The 17,378-nt window shown below is 47.8% G+C and overlaps 7 protein-coding genes across 7 annotated transcripts; 4 read left to right on the top strand and 3 right to left on the bottom strand.

Annotated features, from left to right (window-relative positions):
- Positions 1-312: 312 nt before the first annotated feature.
- ASPWEDRAFT_183488 (something about silencing 10 family protein) lies at positions 313-2,814 on the top strand. The gene is made up of 3 exons (XM_040831984.1): positions 313-510; positions 576-2,699; positions 2,758-2,814. The coding sequence occupies exons 1-2, from the start codon at positions 333-335 to the stop codon at positions 2,339-2,341; spliced, it is 1,944 nt and encodes a 647-aa protein (XP_040689104.1). The 5' UTR covers positions 313-332; the 3' UTR covers positions 2,342-2,699; positions 2,758-2,814.
- On the bottom strand, positions 2,559-6,301 carry ASPWEDRAFT_51472 (MutS family protein MSH5; the record flags this gene model as incomplete). Its single annotated transcript, XM_040837595.1, has 17 exons — positions 2,559-2,699; positions 2,758-2,896; positions 2,961-2,999; positions 3,061-3,262; positions 3,323-3,434; positions 3,493-3,574; positions 3,636-3,670; positions 3,718-3,919; positions 3,972-4,061; positions 4,111-4,207; positions 4,257-4,611; positions 4,685-4,720; positions 4,769-4,846; positions 4,902-5,301; positions 5,355-5,730; positions 5,787-5,879; positions 5,932-6,301. 17 exons carry the CDS (start codon positions 6,299-6,301, stop codon positions 2,559-2,561), a joined length of 2,847 nt encoding a protein of 948 aa, XP_040689103.1.
- Positions 6,302-6,466: 165 nt separating this feature from the next.
- hsp78 (chaperone ATPase HSP78) lies at positions 6,467-9,070 on the bottom strand. Its single transcript, XM_040835368.1, has one exon. The coding sequence runs from the start codon at positions 8,870-8,872 to the stop codon at positions 6,695-6,697; it is 2,178 nt and encodes a 725-aa protein (XP_040689102.1). The 5' UTR covers positions 8,873-9,070; the 3' UTR covers positions 6,467-6,694.
- A 400-nt stretch (positions 9,071-9,470) lies between these two features.
- ASPWEDRAFT_133448 (translation elongation factor 1 subunit beta) lies at positions 9,471-10,770 on the top strand (the record flags this gene model as incomplete). Its single annotated transcript, XM_040829305.1, has 5 exons — positions 9,471-9,510; positions 9,580-9,619; positions 9,840-10,213; positions 10,268-10,476; positions 10,535-10,770. The coding sequence occupies 5 exons, from the start codon at positions 9,471-9,473 to the stop codon at positions 10,553-10,555; spliced, it is 684 nt and encodes a 227-aa protein (XP_040689101.1). The 3' UTR covers positions 10,556-10,770.
- A 264-nt stretch (positions 10,771-11,034) lies between these two features.
- ASPWEDRAFT_51469 (membrane magnesium transporter family protein) lies at positions 11,035-11,571 on the top strand (the record flags this gene model as incomplete). The annotated part of the gene is made up of 3 exons (XM_040837594.1): positions 11,035-11,090; positions 11,179-11,428; positions 11,509-11,571. The coding sequence occupies 3 exons, from the start codon at positions 11,035-11,037 to the stop codon at positions 11,569-11,571; spliced, it is 369 nt and encodes a 122-aa protein (XP_040689100.1).
- A 2,547-nt stretch (positions 11,572-14,118) lies between these two features.
- On the bottom strand, positions 14,119-14,745 carry ASPWEDRAFT_28060 (uncharacterized protein; the record flags this gene model as incomplete). The annotated part of the gene is made up of 1 exon (XM_040833085.1): positions 14,119-14,745. The coding sequence occupies one exon, from the start codon at positions 14,743-14,745 to the stop codon at positions 14,119-14,121; it is 627 nt and encodes a 208-aa protein (XP_040689099.1).
- Positions 14,746-15,231: 486 nt separating this feature from the next.
- ASPWEDRAFT_155192 (putative ubiquitin conjugating enzyme E2) lies at positions 15,232-17,163 on the top strand (the record flags this gene model as incomplete). Its single annotated transcript, XM_040829682.1, has 3 exons — positions 15,232-15,726; positions 15,799-16,125; positions 16,198-17,163. The coding sequence occupies exons 1-3, from the start codon at positions 15,724-15,726 to the stop codon at positions 17,161-17,163; spliced, it is 1,296 nt and encodes a 431-aa protein (XP_040689098.1). The 5' UTR covers positions 15,232-15,723.
- Positions 17,164-17,378: the final 215 nt, after the last annotated feature.

Genomic DNA, 17,378 nt, shown 5'->3' with positions numbered 1-17,378 from the left:
GAACACCTGCCGGGGTCAATTGGATGGGTTTCTCCTGCACTTTGAAGTTGTTATCCAGACATCTTGGAGAAAGAGCGTCCACTCACCACTGGTGGGCTTACCGGATGATACATAGATACCGCCAGCTCTGTGCTTATCTTACCAAAATTTCGTTGTCCCGTCGGTAATAACATGTATTATAAAGCAAAATATGCAAACAATCCTGATACAGCCTAGCGCGTAGAGGGCGGTGAGAGGCTCTCCCAAAATTTTATCAAAAGTTTATCAAATCGTCCGATCCGGCCTGTTAAAAATCATACGATCATCCCATTGAAAATAAAAAGGAAGCAACTATGGGCAAGAAAAGAAAGGCTGGTGGCCGCCCTGCGGCACAGGCTCCTCAAACTAAAACCAAATTTGATATTGAGGAGAGGTTTGATGATTCGGAGGATGAGTTTCAAACTGGACGCGATCATATCCTACTGGACGAAGAGCCAGATGCAAAGAGACGACGGAGGGTTGCAGAAGAAGGTTTGTACTGCGCATCTATCGATCAATACTCTACCGATATGTTTCTGACTAGATGTTTTTTATAGAGGAAATGATTCAGCCGTCCGATGAAGAGGTAATGGGCTATGAGTCTGTGGATGAAGACGATCTGGATGACGAGGAGGACTATGATGAAAACGATGAGGAGGAGATGGGTGATGTTCCAAAGTCAAAAAACTTGCGCCGTGGCGACAGTCCTGTTTCCGATGACCCTGAAGACGAAGAAGGCATTGGCGCTTGGGGGTCCTCGAAGAAAGATTTCTACAATGCAGACCAAATCGAGACCGAGGCCGATGCATTTGAGGAGGAGGCAGAAGCCAAGAGACTCCAGAAAAAGCACCTCCAAGCGATGAACGAAGCAGACTTTGGCTTTGATGAAACCGAATGGGCTGAATCCGGCAAAGAACAAAAAGACTCGCAAGAGGATACTGGTGTAGTGACCGAAGTTTTGCCACAAGTGGAGATTACAGAGGACATGAGCGCAGATGAAAAGTTGAAAATACTCAAGTCGAGATACCCCGAGTTCGAGCCATTGTCGAAAGATTTTGTCGACCTTCAATCCACGTACCATGAACTGGAGCAAGCCGCTAAAACTGCAGAGGCGAAAAATTCTACAGAAGAAGATTCGGACTCGGCACCCAGCGCTGTCATCAAATTTCGCGCACTGTCGACTTACCTTGGTGCGATCAGCATGTATTTCATGATCCTGACGTCTGCCGAGGATGCAGCGGGAAAACCTGCTCCCTTATCACCAGCAGAGCTACGAGGACATCCAGTCATGGGATCTTTGGTGAAATTCAGAAAGCTGTGGGAGACCGTCAAGGACCTCCACATACCCGATGTTTCGAAGACGGAACCTGCGAAGACGACTTTGACCGATACTCAAACCAACGGCACTGCGCCATCCAAGTCAAAGAAACCCGCCAAGAAGACTAAGGAGATCCAAGAACCCAAGCAAAAGAAGATGTCCAAAGCACAGCGTGCCGCAGAAGAAGCACAGACAGAGGCAGAAGCCCGCAGGGCAGAGAAAATGCGCGAGAACGAAGCTAGCCTGGCGGATCTTTCAAACCTGGTTTCGGAGCCAAGCAAGAAGCGGAAAGCACAGAAAACAAAGGCAGTGCCTAAGGATGATGACTCTGACTTTGGCGACGAAGATGCTCTTACTGCTAAGGAAGCGGAGGAGAAGGCGAAGCAAAAACGGTCTCTCCGATTTTACACTTCTCAAATTGCTCAGAAGGCGAACAAGCGCAGTGCTGCAGGCCGGGATGCTGGTGGTGATGCAGACTTACCGTATCGCGAGCGTTTGAAGGATCGCCAGGCTCGACTGAATGCCGAGGCTGAGAAGCGTGGTAAACAGAAGCCCGGGAAATCTGAAGAGTTGGGCGGAGACAGTGATGACGAGGACTACCGGGTCGCCGATCAGCTCAGAGGTGGTGACAAATCAGGAACCGACGATGACGAGTATTATGACATGGTTGCAGCACGCTCGAAGCAACGCAAAGATGATAAGAAAGCACGTGCAGACGCCTACGCAGCCGCAGCCCGTGAAGGTGGACATGTGGAGGTTCAAGAAGAAGTCGGACCGGACGGCAAACGAGCCATTACCTACCAAATCGAGAAGAACAAGGGTCTTGCGCCCAAGCGGAGCAAGGACTCTCGGAACCCTCGTGTTAAGAAGAGGAAGAGGTTCGAGGAGAAGAAGAAGAAGTTGGGCAGTGTTCGTCAACTTTACAAGGGTGGTGAAGGTAAGGGTGGATATGGTGGTGAGCTTACTGGTATCAAGAAGAACCTGGTTAAAAGTGTCAAGCTTTGAACGAACGTTTGAAAATACCTTGGATAGATGTATTTGGGCGTTCGATGCGTGCTATAAAATGGGCTTTTCTGTGTACATATATAATTTATTTAAAGCTACAAATCTTGATCAAATCCGCAAAACCGTACGTCTGTCCACTTTAAGCAACCTGCCTTGCAGCGTTTTGAACTCATCAGCATCAACTCAAGACATTGAAAAGCAGAATACTGAGCCGCTATCACGAAGAGCATTCAGAAATATGGCGGTATAGTGCCGATCTGCCCGACTTGTCGAAAAGGCTCTCGAGCAAGTCTCTAGGATTTCCAGAGCTGCCATGACCTGACAGACCAAGGCTCAAGAACCCTCTTGCCAAAGCATCCTTTACGAGTCAGTATACCACGAACTCAATTCGGCATCAACAAAAGAGGCTATATTACCGCTTCTTCAAGTGCTTGCGTTTCCTCCAATGACAATGTGGCGCAAGCAGCTATCAGGTTCTCCCCACGAGCAGATAGAGCAGCGAGTTCATTTGCACGAGCAACGATGGTTGGGTTAATCCCATTCATCGCTGCACAACTGCATCATATATACATCGTTAGATTAAGGCCAATATCTTTTGACAGCCAGTTTAGACACGTACATTGTACCGAAACTCTTATCGCTGCGACCTAGACGGAAACTGCCCATGTATGACTGATCAGCTCGTGAATCATGGCTTGCAGTATTTAGGGCAGCCAAACTTATATAGATAGGTGATCTGGTCTTCGATTTGTGGGGACTCTTCGCAAACCTGAACTTCCATATGGCCAAGTTGCAATTGGGGTCGAGGATTGAGAAACCCATTTTCGAATATCTCGTGGAAATGCGTTGCAGCTATGACCTTTGGTGCTTTATCAAGACTCAGGAGGTGCTCGAGGATTCCACAAGCTAGCCCAATGCCATCTAGAGCAGGCCCAAGGTCAGACTAGGATCAAAACAAGGGGGGGCACAGTGTGAACAAACCACTCTCGTTGGTTCCTTTGCCAAATTCATCAACTATTAGTAGACTGCGGCAGGTTACCTGTTTCAGGTCGAGAGATATTTGTTGCAAGTCGTTCATGAATGTACTCTGGGTCTAAAGGAAAGTAAGAATTCCATGCCAGTGATCCGGGTGGTCTATTTTTCATATGTACCTTGGAGAGACTTTCTTGGGTGTTCATTTTCACAAGTATTTTGTCGGTGATTCCAATCTCCGCAATTTCAGCAGGAACAAAGCTGATGACCCCGAGTTCATAATCAATACAAATCCGAGTGGTCAGGTTCTTGCTTGACTTACCTTCCAACTTGTGCGAGATAGACAATCAGAGCAACCTTTGGTCATGATTAATCGGGCACTACACGCATGGGAAGCTCCTCACCTGTTTCATATAGACACTTTTACCAGAATAATTTGGCCCTGTTAACAGTAGCATGCTTGGACCATCGGGCTTCTCTCGTCCTTCGGGTTCATCTTCAGATGTCTCAAGAGAAATATCCAGGGATCTTGTCTCCAATCCGCCACCCATCAATAGTGTATCATTCGGAACATATGAAGGTACCGTCAGCTCCTGGAGAATATGCCTTGTGATATGTCAGTATACGTTAGATGCTTTTGAAATGTCACTGAAATTACCGCCCCCCTTTTATTTTGATGATATTCTCTTGCGCCATCCTGGGACGCACGAGTTTGTAGAAACTCGCGGCGTGGGACATTGCAAGAAGACTATTATATATGAGCATTTACTTCCGCCATACTTCTTTAGAGAACTTACCTGTCAATTTGGCCACAGATATCCGATGCTTCTAAAAGCATTTGTTCATGTTGAAGCACCCTTTGAGCGAGTTCGTACACGATTTCGATCTCCTTCTCTATAGAATAGTTAGTGGTAATAGCAAACAGGAAGACTATTGTCTTTACCACAAATAAGTCCATATATGTCACCTAACCTGTCATCCATCTCTCTCATTCGAAAGTCCTTGAAATATGCTCGATTTTCAGTGACGAATATGAGTTCCCAGTCTTCGTCGGGGCCATTAAATGCCGCTTCACCTCCATCGTTTAGTGGAATTGCGATGTTGAAGCCGAGTTGAGGGAAGTATATCACGTTCACATCAATGTCAAGGCTCTCCGGGATTGTAGTAGCAATATCTATTGCGACCTGCTTCAACAGACTGTTCAAGCCGTCATAGCTGTCTTTCATCCTGTCAAGTTCTCTATCCAGTCCAGGCTTTACGACTGTTCTGCTTTGTTCCTCGGAACTATCAATGTCGACCTGAATATCTTAGTTTGAACTTTTCCAGATGAAAGGTTGATATACTTACTATTTCCTGAATCATTCTTCCAACCCTGTAAAGCTGAGCCGATTCAAGAATGTTGATTGCCTGGTTTCATGTTAGTAACTGAGAAGTGACTGCCTCCGATGTACTTGCCTTTTGGCAGAGAGCTAACGTGTTAACACCAGAGATCTCTCTCAGGGCATCATGAATATCAATTCCATAAAAGGCAAACTAATACCAGAAATAAGCAGTTACTCGCTATAGTAAAATTGCAATTTTGCCTCACAGCCAGCAGCGTTGCCCAGACAGTGGTTTTGAAGCCAGTTATCTTTGCACTTCCGGTACTGACACCTTTGCGAAGGTTGATCATGACAGGACGGAGGTTTTTTATATGCTTCAGACTCTTTGATATCTTCTCCAAAGAGTTATAATTATCAGGCCGTAAAAAAGTGCCAATGAAGTCGTGTCGCTCACAGATAATTCCTATATCCACACTAGGGCGAAGGAAATCTTGCCTAAGTCGATTCCTCCCTTGAGGAGTGCATGCGAACCTTTGAAATATACCGTAGACCGATAGCCCTTCTTTCGAGGATGACGATTTCTTCCCAGGCCCTTGGTTGAACATACTAGGGTGAGATTCGGACTGTATGATCTGAAGACATTTTAACGTGTTTCCGTTGATGTACCTGCTCCTTCGTAAGATCTCTTTTCTCGGCTATATGCCCTGGCCCCGACTCACATAGTGCTCTTCAAAGTGAGCATTTCAACAGAGCTAACTCTGAAGGTATCTGAAGATCTTGACCCAGAGTTTGGCTCTGCAGTTCTCCGCCTTTGTAGGTACGTGAGGATAGCACCAGCACAGCCTACTGTTATGATGTTTTCCATATCGATTGAACTGGACATGTGTAACAGCCTTCCTTCCTGGAGTGTAAAGCCCAAACTCTCAGCATCTAGCTGCTCGGAATCGAGTAACCCAGTATGAGGCACCAAGAACTGGATACGTTGCTCGTGTGTCGAGGATATCTCCAAAGCCACCAACTTGTTTTTGGCATTGGAGTAGCTGAATTCTTGGGACGGCCGGATATCGAGCTGGTATGGGAGGTAAGAAAGAGAATCTGCGAAGGAGAAGGTTAATCTTATGCCAATACTTTTGTGTGGATATGATTCTCACCGTCTTCTTGCCCAAAATTCTGGCTGCCTCGCGTGGTGAGATAGTCGACACGAGCAGAAGTCAGGAGTACGGTAGGCTTGGTCTGTAGTATCACTGAAAATCGTCAGTACTTTCCATAATAAGGAGAGGCAGGTATGGAATGAACAGCTATCTATCATCTCGTTTCCAGCAGACTTAATGTCTCCCAATAGATAAAGCTTTTCTTCCTGGGCCGAGTAATAGGAGCAGCCAACGGTGCCGGAATCTCTCATGTCGATAGCCACTATAACTTGCTCAAGGTCATCGTCAGTAGATTGCTCTGCCACTCCAATGTCTAGCACAGGTTCCAGAGTGCTGCTCGGTTGTATTTCCCTTGACCCAGAAGATTTTTGGGAAGCGAGAGAAGAGTGTGAGACACTGGGACCCGGTTTCGAGGATGGAGAACCATTGTTGTGGCTAGACCTGGGGTTGTAAGACCGAGGGGTAATGTATGGATGATAGCCTTTCTGTTTGCGGACCTTCATAGAGGATCCCATGATGCCCTGAAGGATAGGCCTGGGAAGGATGTAGGAGAAGCTTGTCAAGTACGTGTGTCGTGTTGAGGTGAGATCTCCGAGCAGTTGTTTACCCCAGACCGGACTAGGTACTACTACTCTAGCTACGCAATGACTGTAAATTACCAGAACCAAGTCAAGCAAAAACCTTGATATAGAACAATGTCATTAATATTTCGTCAAATAATCATTCATACACTTATGATACAGAGGAGAGAGATGCTATATATTACACCAAGAATTGGGAGTGTCACGCAGAATGGAGAACCAGCTTACCAAATGCACACAACTGGATATTTCACATAACATCAGAATATAACCAGGAGTCTTCGCTAAAAATTTATTTTTCTTTTTTCCTTTTTCCTTTTCTCTTCTTTATGCCTCTGCAGGAAGTGCAGTGACATCAAGCCCAGTCTTGTCGGCGTTGAATGAGACACGAGCAATTTGTCCAGAAACAACTTGACCGCGAATGATCTTGTCGGCCAGCCTGTTCCCAATTTCCTTGGAAATCAAGCGGTTAAGGGGACGAGCGCCGTATCTGGGATCATAGCCCTTCTCACAAAGCCAATCCTTGATCTCGTTGTCAACTTGAAGGATCATACGACGATCATCAAGCCTCGACTGAAGTTCCTTGAGTCTGATATCAACGATGTCCCTAAGAGCTTCTCGGGAAAGTCTCTTGAATATTATGAACTCGTCGATTCGGTTAAGGAATTCGGGCGGGTATGCAGCTTGCACCACATCCATGACAGCCGATTTACTTTCAGGCGAAAGTTCATCATCTCCATGATTCTTGTAAGAATGCAGGGGGTCGGCACCGACAAGGATTTCTGCCCCAAGGTTGGATGTCAGTACAATGAGAGTGTTTCTGAAATCGACTTTGTGTCCTTGAGCATCCGTGAGAAAACCCTCATCGAGGACTTGCAGTAGCAAGGCAGAGATATCACGATGGGATTTCTCGAACTCATCGAACAACAAGACTGCATATGGTTTGCGCCTTACGGCTTCAGTGAGTTGACCAGCATCGTCGTATCCAACGTAACCTGCAGGAGATCCAATCAAACGACTGATTGTGTGCTTCTCTTGGAATTCACTCATGTCGAATCTCACCACAGCAGACTCAGTAGAAAACAGGAATTCGGCCATTTTCTTGCAGAGTTCTGTTTTGCCCACACCGGTAGGTCCAAGGAACATGAAAGATGCCAGAGGTCGGTTTTGTCCACTAAGACCTGCTCTCTGCATTCGGACTGCGTTGGCAACCGCAGTGAGAGCCTCATCCTGTCCACGAACCGATTGGCGGAGCGTGTCTTCCATGCGGACCAGTTTTTCAACATCTCCGGCCATGAGCTTATTGACGGGTATCCCGGTGGTTCGTGAGACGACATTTCCGATATCGTCAGGGGTGACGGAGTCATGGATCAATGAGGATCGCCCGTCTGACTCTTTTTCTTCACCTTCCTTCGGGAGTTTGGCTTCCAGGCCCGGGAGTGTGGAGTATCTTAGCTCTCCTGCTTTCGCAAAGTTTCCTTCTCGCTGTGCTTGTTCAAGTTCGAACCGAGCGCGCTCCAATTCTTCCTTTGTTTGTTTAATCTCATCGATTTCCGACTTTTCTTTTTCCCAGACTTCAGTCAGCTTCGAGGCTTCATCTTGCTTGGTTTTCAATTCCTCCTGCAGCTTTTCGCGTCTTTCGCGACTGCTAACGTCTGTTTCCTTGCGAAGAGATTCGAGTTCAATCTGGATAGTCGTGATGTCGCGGTCCAACTCTCTGATTACATCGGGCTTCGACTCCTGTTGTAATCTTAGGGCCGAGGCTGCCTCATCTACCAAGTCGATGGCCTTGTCGGGCAAAAATCGGTCTGTAATGTAGCGGTTGCTGTAGGTTGCAGCGGCGACCAAGGCACCGTCGGTGATTCGCACACCGTGATGAACTTCATATTTGTTCTTGATACCACGGAGAATAGAAATTGTAGCAGCAACAGATGGTTCGCCGACTTGAATAGGCTGGAACCGCCGTGCTAAGGCAACATCTTTTTCGATCATCCGATACTCGTTCAAAGTGGTGGCGCCGCAGCACTGCAGCTCGCCTCTCGCTAGCGCTGGTTTCAGGAGGTTGCTGGCATCGATGCTGCCCTCAGCCTTACCCAGGCCAAGCAAGGTGTGAAGCTCATCGATGAAAAGGATCACGCCACCTTGCGCATCTTCAACTTCCTTGAGAACAGCTTTTAAACGTTCTTCGAAGTCACCTCGAAACTTTGCACCCGCGATGAGAGATCCAAGATCCAATGAAACAACGCGCTTGTCTTTGATGCTTTCCGGTACATCTCCTTGAACAATTCTTTGTGCCAGACCATCCATGACCGCAGTCTTGCCGGTACCTGCGGCTCCGATGAGGACAGGATTGTTCTTCGTGCGCCTCGATAAGATTTGGATTGTCCGATGTATTTCAGAGTCTCTCCCAATGACAGGATCGAGCTTCCCGTTCTTGGCTTTGGCAGTAAGATCAACGCCATATTGCTCCAGCGCCGGTTTCTCTGGCTCTCCTCCTAGGTTCATCCGGTGTGTGCCTCCAGGAGGATGGGGTCTTCCATTTGCATAATGACGGATGGATAAAGCCGGTTGAAGACCGGCAACCCTGGTAGTTTGAGTTGGTAATAGTCGGGTTTGCAGGGGGAATCGCAGTCTCGCGGAGGAAGGGAGGATTCGATTCGATGACGATATTGTGGGCGTTCGAAGAAGCCGGCTTCGAGCGAGTTGCAGCCTTGATGCCATGGCTGTTTTTAAGCCTTTCGAGGCAATATGTGAGTATTCTCTCGTGCGATATAAACTGGAGGTGTCCAGGTTGCAAGCTCGCCTCGCCGGGAGTCAATTACATGTCTATATAGCCAGTTGCTCGCCAACGTCGGGATGCTTCTCGAAGGATCCACACCCAAAACGGCTGTGAGTGGCGGAAGCTCCCCAGAACATCGACCAAGCTCCGTCACCTTCCAGATCACGTGCAGCCCCATCGAGGGGCTTTGGCGCTTCCGAAAAAAATTTACCAACCCAATTCCCAGGACCCTCTCCTTTAAAATCTTTTGGACACCTCACCCCCTCCTCAACCATTTCTTTTTCCTTTTCTACACCACACACACTCTTCTAATCATCTTTCACAATGGGTTTCACCGACTTTGTCTCGGAGGCTGGCCTCACCCGTATGTCCTTTATTCTTGTTGCTTTTTATCCTTTTCTTCTCCAGGCCAATAACTAATAGTGCCCCTCAGTTGCCAACAACTTCCTGTCCACTCGCAGCTACGTCGTTGGGTAAGTTCAAAATTTTTTCTTTGGCATCTTTTCACACTCGACCGTCCCTTGTATGATGAAAACAATTGGTCCGTGTTTAGGAGGCGGATTAAGACCCCGCTGCACGACTACAACACAAGCGATTATTCGCACTTCTGATCTCCAGGAGACACTTCTCATTTTGCCATTCTACAAAAGAAACTTGTGATCTTGAGAATATTTGACACTAACTAGTCAAAAGTGACGCTCCTTCTCAGGCCGATGTTGTGACCTTCAAGGCCTTCTCCGGCGCTCCTGACGCTGAGAAGTACCCCCACGTTGCCCGCTGGTACAAGCACATCGCCTCGTACGAGTCTGAGTTCGCCTCTCTCCCTGGTGACGCCTCCAAGGCCTACACCACCTATGGCCCTGAGGCTACTGAGCTGCCCACCAACCCCAAGGACAAGCCTGCTGAGGAGGACGACGACGATGTCGACCTCTTCGGCAGTGATGACGAGGACGAGGAGACCATCCGTGTCCGTGAGGCTCGTCTTCAGGAGTACAAGGAGAAGAAGGAGAAGAAGGGACCTAAGCCCGCTGCCAAGTCCCTCGTGACTTTGGAGGTTAAGCCTTGGGGTAAGTATTCTGATCGCATCTTCATATGTGCGCTTTACTAATGTTTTACTTTAGATGATGAGACCAACCTCGAGGAGCTCGAGGCTAACGTCCGTGCCATCGACCAGGACGGTCTTGTCTGGGGTGCCAGCAAGTTCGTCGCTGTTGGTTTCGGTATCAAGAAGCTCCAGATCAACTTGGTCGTTGAGGACGAGAAGGTCTCCACCGACGAGCTCCAGGCCCGCATTGAGGAGGACGAGGACCACGTTCAGTCCACCGATGTTGTAAGTCAAACCGATCCAACAGGAATCTGACTTTAATGCTGACCTTTATTTTCCCCAGGCCGCTATGCAGAAGCTGTAAATGAAATGCCTTTTATGAAGAACAATGGCGTGATGTTTTCCACGGGAATTATAGTATTATGAATTTAGAATTCGACATGGAGTAACTTCCAGTCGTTTTGATGAAAATCAAAATTAGCAAAAAACAAAGAATACCCACTATTTCCAAAGTTCATCGCTCTTCATGACTTTCACGTATTTTAACCTGCCTTGGTGGGATGGATTATTTAAGTCACCTATAAGTGGCTCAAGTATTGTGGATGCCCAATCTGCCAGGCATTTGGTGAGGGGTTGGTTTAGTGCATAATGTGGTCGTACCGTCTCCCGTAGTCACCGCCGACGGCGCCGAGCATGCAGCTAGCTGTGCTGATATCAAACGGCCAGGCCGGTAGGAGAGCGCGCTCCAACAGCTACAGCCATCAACACTTTTACCTTCTGATCTCATTGGAAGAAAATCGTGCTGTGAACTATACACCTCTTAATTGATAATCCTCTACCATCATGACATTCATATCCCGTCTGGTCACATTCTTCGGGCTTGTCCTGCTCGCTCATGCGTACGTTTTTGATCTCCCTCTCCTTCCTGGCTAGAATCTAGCCTTCCGGTCTACACAAAGATATACGCTAACTAGGAATCATTCACAGTGGCTATTCCGCACATGAGCACACAGTACTTTACAGCAACATCCGCCTATCCTCCTCCACCGCCCTCCCCCATGACATCGTCATCGAAGCCCTCGTCTCCCTTCTCGTCGTCTCAGCAGGCCTCGTCCTAGGCGCAGAAAAATTGAAGCCAATCAGCTGGAGCGAATGGGCCGGGCAGATTGAGAGAGAGGGCGGCACAAGAAACCCATACCGTCGACTTGAAGAACGTTATAGCTTTTGGGATATCAGGGTATGTTTTGATGCTACTGTGTTCCCGTCTTTGTTATTGGGATTTTTGACGACTAACTTCTTTCTTCTTTCGATGATCAGGCTAAGCGAAAGGAATTTGCCGACTGGGTTCGGGGCCAGGATGCCATTGCTATGGCGAAATAGGATACAACAAAAACGGGATTGAGGTGACTTTGTGATATAACTGTATATTTAGACATTAATGGATGAGTGATTCTGCTCTCTGGTGCGTCTATTGATTTTCTTGATGTGGGAGGCTTTACGGAAGCTTTGGTATGGAGTATCTCAGCAATAGATTCCGGAGACAGTACCCCGTACTGGCGTCATGTGAACATGCTTTGAGATTATTGATGGGCAGTGTACTCTCTACGTGGGCCACTCTGCAACCGAGCAGCAAAGAGGATTTTGGGCAGGTTGCTTATGGAATACTGACTGGCAACCCCTGAGACTCAGTGCAGGTACGGAGTATGGTCGATGTGACATGTTATTCAATATTTAATAATGTGAAGCATGGATGGCGGAAGATACTCCATAAGTAGTCCAAATATTAACTGCCCCCCTTGTGGATTCTAAAGCAACAATGGAGGATGAGTTGATAGCTCCAGCTCATCACTCAATCATACCAAATAAACGCACATATTGAAGTCACTCATGATCTGACGAGATACAGCCGAAGAGATTCTAGCCCAAAAACTGGGCCGTGTTGATTCAGCCACAGCCCGAACTAGGCTGATTTGTTTTACAATTCCACATTAAATACTGTGGTTCTAGACTGGAAGTTCGTGTTCCACAGCATGTTATAATTCCCGCTTTTTTGAAACAGAGGGACTTTTCTGTCTACTTACGGTCAGCCTCGATTTATGTATGTCAGTAGACACAATAGCATTTGAAATATGTGAAGTAGGTAGTGGCAAGGAATGAATCTACACGATACCAGACAGATTGTCGAAGATGTTTCACTTCCCCAGAAGACGGGATGTTGTTCAATACTATTTTTGTCGCCAAGTTTCATTGGCCTAGTTCCACCGCATTCTTTACATCTCAGGCGAAGAAAAATAAGAAAAGGAGGTGGGGGGAAGGCTTCGGTTGAGGGGAGGGGTAAGTTGCAGCCAGTCGTGATCCTATTCCGATGTGGCTCTCTTTTCCCTTGCATGATTTTCTGGATGGTTTATTAATTGCCTCGACTGGAGTAAAGTTTGGCTTTGAACTTTCGTCCTGGGACTGGTTTTCGAGTACGCAGTCTGTAGTACAAGCTTTCATTCAGTTTGATTCTGTCTATCTGTTACTGCCAGCTATTCTCATGTCTGAAAATATTCAGACTACCACGGCATGCTAACCACGTAAGTAGGCCAAGATGTAACAGAGAGACACAAGCTTCTAAATAGAGACCCTGTTGGATGTACTTACTGTCGGCACTCGAGAGCAGAATTTGCATGACTCGTGGGGTTAGACTATCCAACAAGAACAATGACTTGAAGGATTTACTGTATGCACCGAATCTAGCACATACATACTGTCTGGACGATCACGGCCATTTACCCCATTACCAGCCAACTTGGTTGGCCTGACATGTTAAAAGCATTGATCTGCAGCCCCAGTTGGTATTTAATTGATTTTGTATCTCGAGTGACTCACCACTACAGGCCTAGGTAAGCTCACGAGGCATTAAGATTTTTCGCATACAGGCGTGGGTACAGAAAGGGCAAAAGCTCTATATATATAGACCACATGAACGGGTACAAAGCCAATAAGCAGCCATTTGGAAGGCAGGAAGTGTAGTTAATATTGCCCATGCAGACACCTTAGAGGATGAACCGTGGCTGGCGTGGTCATCTGGTGGTTATCAATCAGCCTGTATTGCGTATGCTTCGTACGTGGACGGCCGAGGATTGAGCGGTGCCTGTCCTGTCTGTCTTGCTAGGTTTCTCCCTTGGCAGTCTGACAGATGGAAGTATTCTTCCGTCAATGCATCATATTCCTAGCCTCTTTTTATTGCTTTTTTCTATTGCTTCGTTCGTGGAATTTATTACTCATTTCCGGCTGGTTTATTGCTTCCTTCAGCCTTCCAGGGTCCAGGGCTTTCATGCTTGGTCCACTGTGGGGTGAAGGAAGAAGAAGATAATTTCTCTCTACCAGGATTAAAAAATAGAGGCAAAACTGAAGAAAAGAAGATGTTCTCTGCTGGTGGATGGGCTGACACATGCTGGCGAGTGGAGCAGCACAACAACAGCTGATGATGATGCCGACGATGCTGATGATGTGCTGTGGCCAAAGATAGCAATTCCGTTCTCTTCTACCCTGTCATCTCTCTCCCTGTCAGACAATCTCGTTAATTAGCTGTTTCTTTCTTGTCAGAAGAAAGGCTCTCTCCCTTGGCAGGTGGAACCTTTGTACGAATTTGCGATCTGTACAGCGGAACGGGCAGGACTGATGCATACACATCGGAGCGAGTCGAGGCTTTTATTTGGCCATTATTGATCTTTTATTTGCTCGCCTTGCCTATTTATATACCCCGTCGGTCCTAGGCTCCCGGTGCTGCTGTATTTATTGAATCCTCTCTCACCTTTCCCTTTGCTTTCCTTCCCTTTCTCTTTATCTCTCCCATTCACCTCTCCCCCATCTCAAAATAAACTTGACATTCTTCTGTCACCTTATCCTCCACATTCTTGCTATCTAATCGATAAGCAGTACCTATTCCCATACATCCCCGGAAAAATGCACTCTTCTCTCCTCCTCCTCGCCTTCTCGGCTTTGGCTGTTGCCCAGCAGTCTTCTGCTCCTGTGGTAAGAATACCCGTCTGAGCCTTGACCATCTCGCATTGAAGCATCCTGACCACTCACTTCATAGGAGAACCCTGCTGTTAGCTTCGCCTCGGAGACCAACACCTTGGGCGTTGTCACCGGCCAGCCTGACGCCGCTACCTCGCAGGATGCTGCTGCCACCTCGCAACCTGCTGTCGCAACTTCTGAGCAGCCCGCAGTCTCGACCCCAGCGGGCGAGACTGGCGAGTCCAGTACCCTCATTCCTGGATCTAGCTCTGGTGCCATTTCTTTCACCACTGTCCCATCTAGCAGTGCCTCGGTGACCGGATCTACCAGCGCCTCTGTCAGTGCGTCGTCTTCTGGCATTACCTCAACTTCCACTGCCACCTCCACCTCGACCACCTCTTCCTCAACAACTTCCGACTCCAGCACCTCGTCGTCCAGTGCCAGCAGCACGTCCGGCACTTCCACCTCTGAGGCTGCTGCCCCCATTGCCACTGCTGGCCCCGTTGGACTGACTGTCGGTCTTGCCGGTGCTGCTCTCGCTGCCTTCATGTAAAGGATGGCCAGTGATTCTGCATGCCAAACTGAATTGAGCGACTTCTGTCAAATACCCCCCTTCGATGGAGGCAGTTTTTTCCGTATCAATTCAAGTCTGGCAGCTAATTTCGTACTTATGAGATGAGAAATATGGTCACGCGGGTTTTCGATTCCTTGTTTATTAATGGGAAACATGTATCACTGCTGGGATGGTTTTCTTTTCCTCTTTTAAAAGAACTTGACCGACATGAGTGCGCATATGCATGATTGATGGCATTGCTTATTAGTATTAATGTAATATCTGGTAAATAGAGCATTGGACCATATCCACCAACGTTGCATTCTTCTCTGTAAATGCTAGAACAGCTCAACAGGGCCTTCCCGTTCCTAAACAAAGAAACATTCGACTGTCTCAATAGACACTCGACTCGATGATCGACGTAGTGGGGTCCTTTACCTCCCGTCCTTGGTCTCTGATTTTGACATTCGAGTGAGACATGGTTTCACTCCTGCCTGTCTGCTGTCAACCAAACCCCGTGACCACCATCTGACCAAAATGACCAAAGTACCTTACATAATCAATTTGCTTTCCTAAAACGCGACATATACGCGTCACAGTCACCTGACCCTTACACCGCGTTTGTTTGGAGGCCGCATCGGGCCTAGTGCGCGTTTTGCCAGCAATCACATCACCACAACAAAGAACAACGGGGCAACCGAATCTGGCCGGCACAGCGCTGCGATCGACGCCATTCTTCAGCTTCTTTGTGTGGTACGGGATTACGGATACTATTTTGAGGACATTGCGAGTGATAAGATTGTTTCATCTATTCGGACTCTAGAACAAGAAAAGTTATTTGTCTACTGGTTGATTGGGGGGTTTCATATTCACCACCACCTCACTGAATTGAAGCTTGCCAGTTTCTCTAGTTTCAAGTCTTCGGATTTCGCTTTCCCCAAATTTCAATTTGGACTATATCAGTCCCAGACATCATGGTAAGTTTGCCTTTCCTGTTTTCAAGTTTCAATTCCATGCAATTCAATGCTAACATCGTTTCTAATTATCAGCCTTCGGGTTTCAAACGTCTCGCAGCGGACCACGCCGCCTTATACGACTCCGAACTCCCTCCCAACTATCTCTTCCCCTCAGACGATGGAGCCGATGACCTCACGCAACTCACTACCTTGCTGGCCGGGCCGCAGGGGACACCGTACTCACAGGGCTTGTGGCGATTGCATCTTAAGATGCCCGAAGACTACCCCAAGAGTCCGCCGAAGGCCTCATTCAAGACTAGAATATGGCACCCGAATGTGGAAGAGTCAACGGGGGCAGTGTGTGTTGATACGCTGAAGCGGGATTGGAAGCCAACGCTGACGTTGAAAGACGTATTGATTGTGAGTTTCTCCGTGTTAGTGGGGGGTTGGTCTGGAGGGACAGAGGGCTAATGATGTGTTTCGATTTAACAGACAATTTCCTGCCTTCTTATCTATCCGAATCCTGACTCTGCTTTGAATTCGACGGCTGGTGCTATGCTACAGGAAGATTATGGGGCGTTTTCCCGTCAGGCTAAGTTGATGACGTCTATCCATGCCCTGGTCCCCGCGGAATTGAAGACAGCGGTGATGGAGGCAAAGCTTAGAGGGGAGGATGCAGGGACAGTCATTCAAGAACAGGAGGAGTCTCGCTCATTGCGATCACACAAGGGAAAACGAGTTCAATCAGTGACGATGAAGAAGAATACCCGGAATAATAAAAACCAACACGATGACGCAAGCACCCACCAACCACCGCAACCAGAAGACCAAATGGATGAACAACAAGAACAAGACATGGCATCATCAGATGACGAAAATGAAAACCCCGGAGGCGGTGCAAAAGAGAACGACCCTTCATTGTCTCCCCTGCCAGTCAAGCTTGCGCCTCCGAGTCCGAGGAAGAACGCCCACGGTAAACGGCCATTGTCTGTTCTTACAATGCCGGTGGACTCGGACTATACAACAATGGAGGTAGACGATAATGATGTAGACGGCATGACTGCCTCTGAGAAGAACATCGCCGCCAATTGCTCCCACGAGGATCGTGACCCCTCACCTCTTAGAAAGTCTCCGAAACTCTCCGTCCTCGATAAAGGCATCAATGCTCACCCCGGACGACCACGGGATGAAGTCAAGATATTCGAAGACATCCCCGACCTACACCGTCGAACCAGCGGAGACGGCAAGGAAAACCGCGGCGCTTTCACAGGCCCAAGAGACATGGCCATAGCCACCAAGAAGAGCAACCCCAACTATCCTCCCACAATCCTCGCCCCATCCACATCCGCTACCGCTCCATCAGGCTCCAAAATGGCTAAAAAGCCAGTTTTCGGTTCACGAAAGGTATCTTCCGGTTCTACAAAACCAAAAGCCCGAATCGGTATCCGCAGACTGTGAGCTACAGCTTCAGCTTGATCTTCTTGACTTCATGCATATCATTTCCCATTCATTATTGCTTCTAGCATCACCTTCACTTTTTTATACCTTCTTTTGCTTTATATTCCTGCATTTTTTGGCTTGGGGGTCGGCGTTCGCTTGGGACTGGGAAGGGGTCGATTGATCGACTTTCATGACTTTTCTTTTTGAAGCATTATTACAAGGGTAGGAGCTTT

The sequence above is a fragment of the Aspergillus wentii genome (assembly GCF_001890725.1).
Source record: "Aspergillus wentii DTO 134E9 unplaced genomic scaffold ASPWEscaffold_4, whole genome shotgun sequence".
Classification (NCBI taxonomy): Eukaryota; Fungi; Ascomycota; class Eurotiomycetes; order Eurotiales; family Aspergillaceae; genus Aspergillus; species Aspergillus wentii.
Note: the sequence above shows the minus strand (reverse complement) of the source record. Positions and strands in the feature narration are given on the sequence as shown.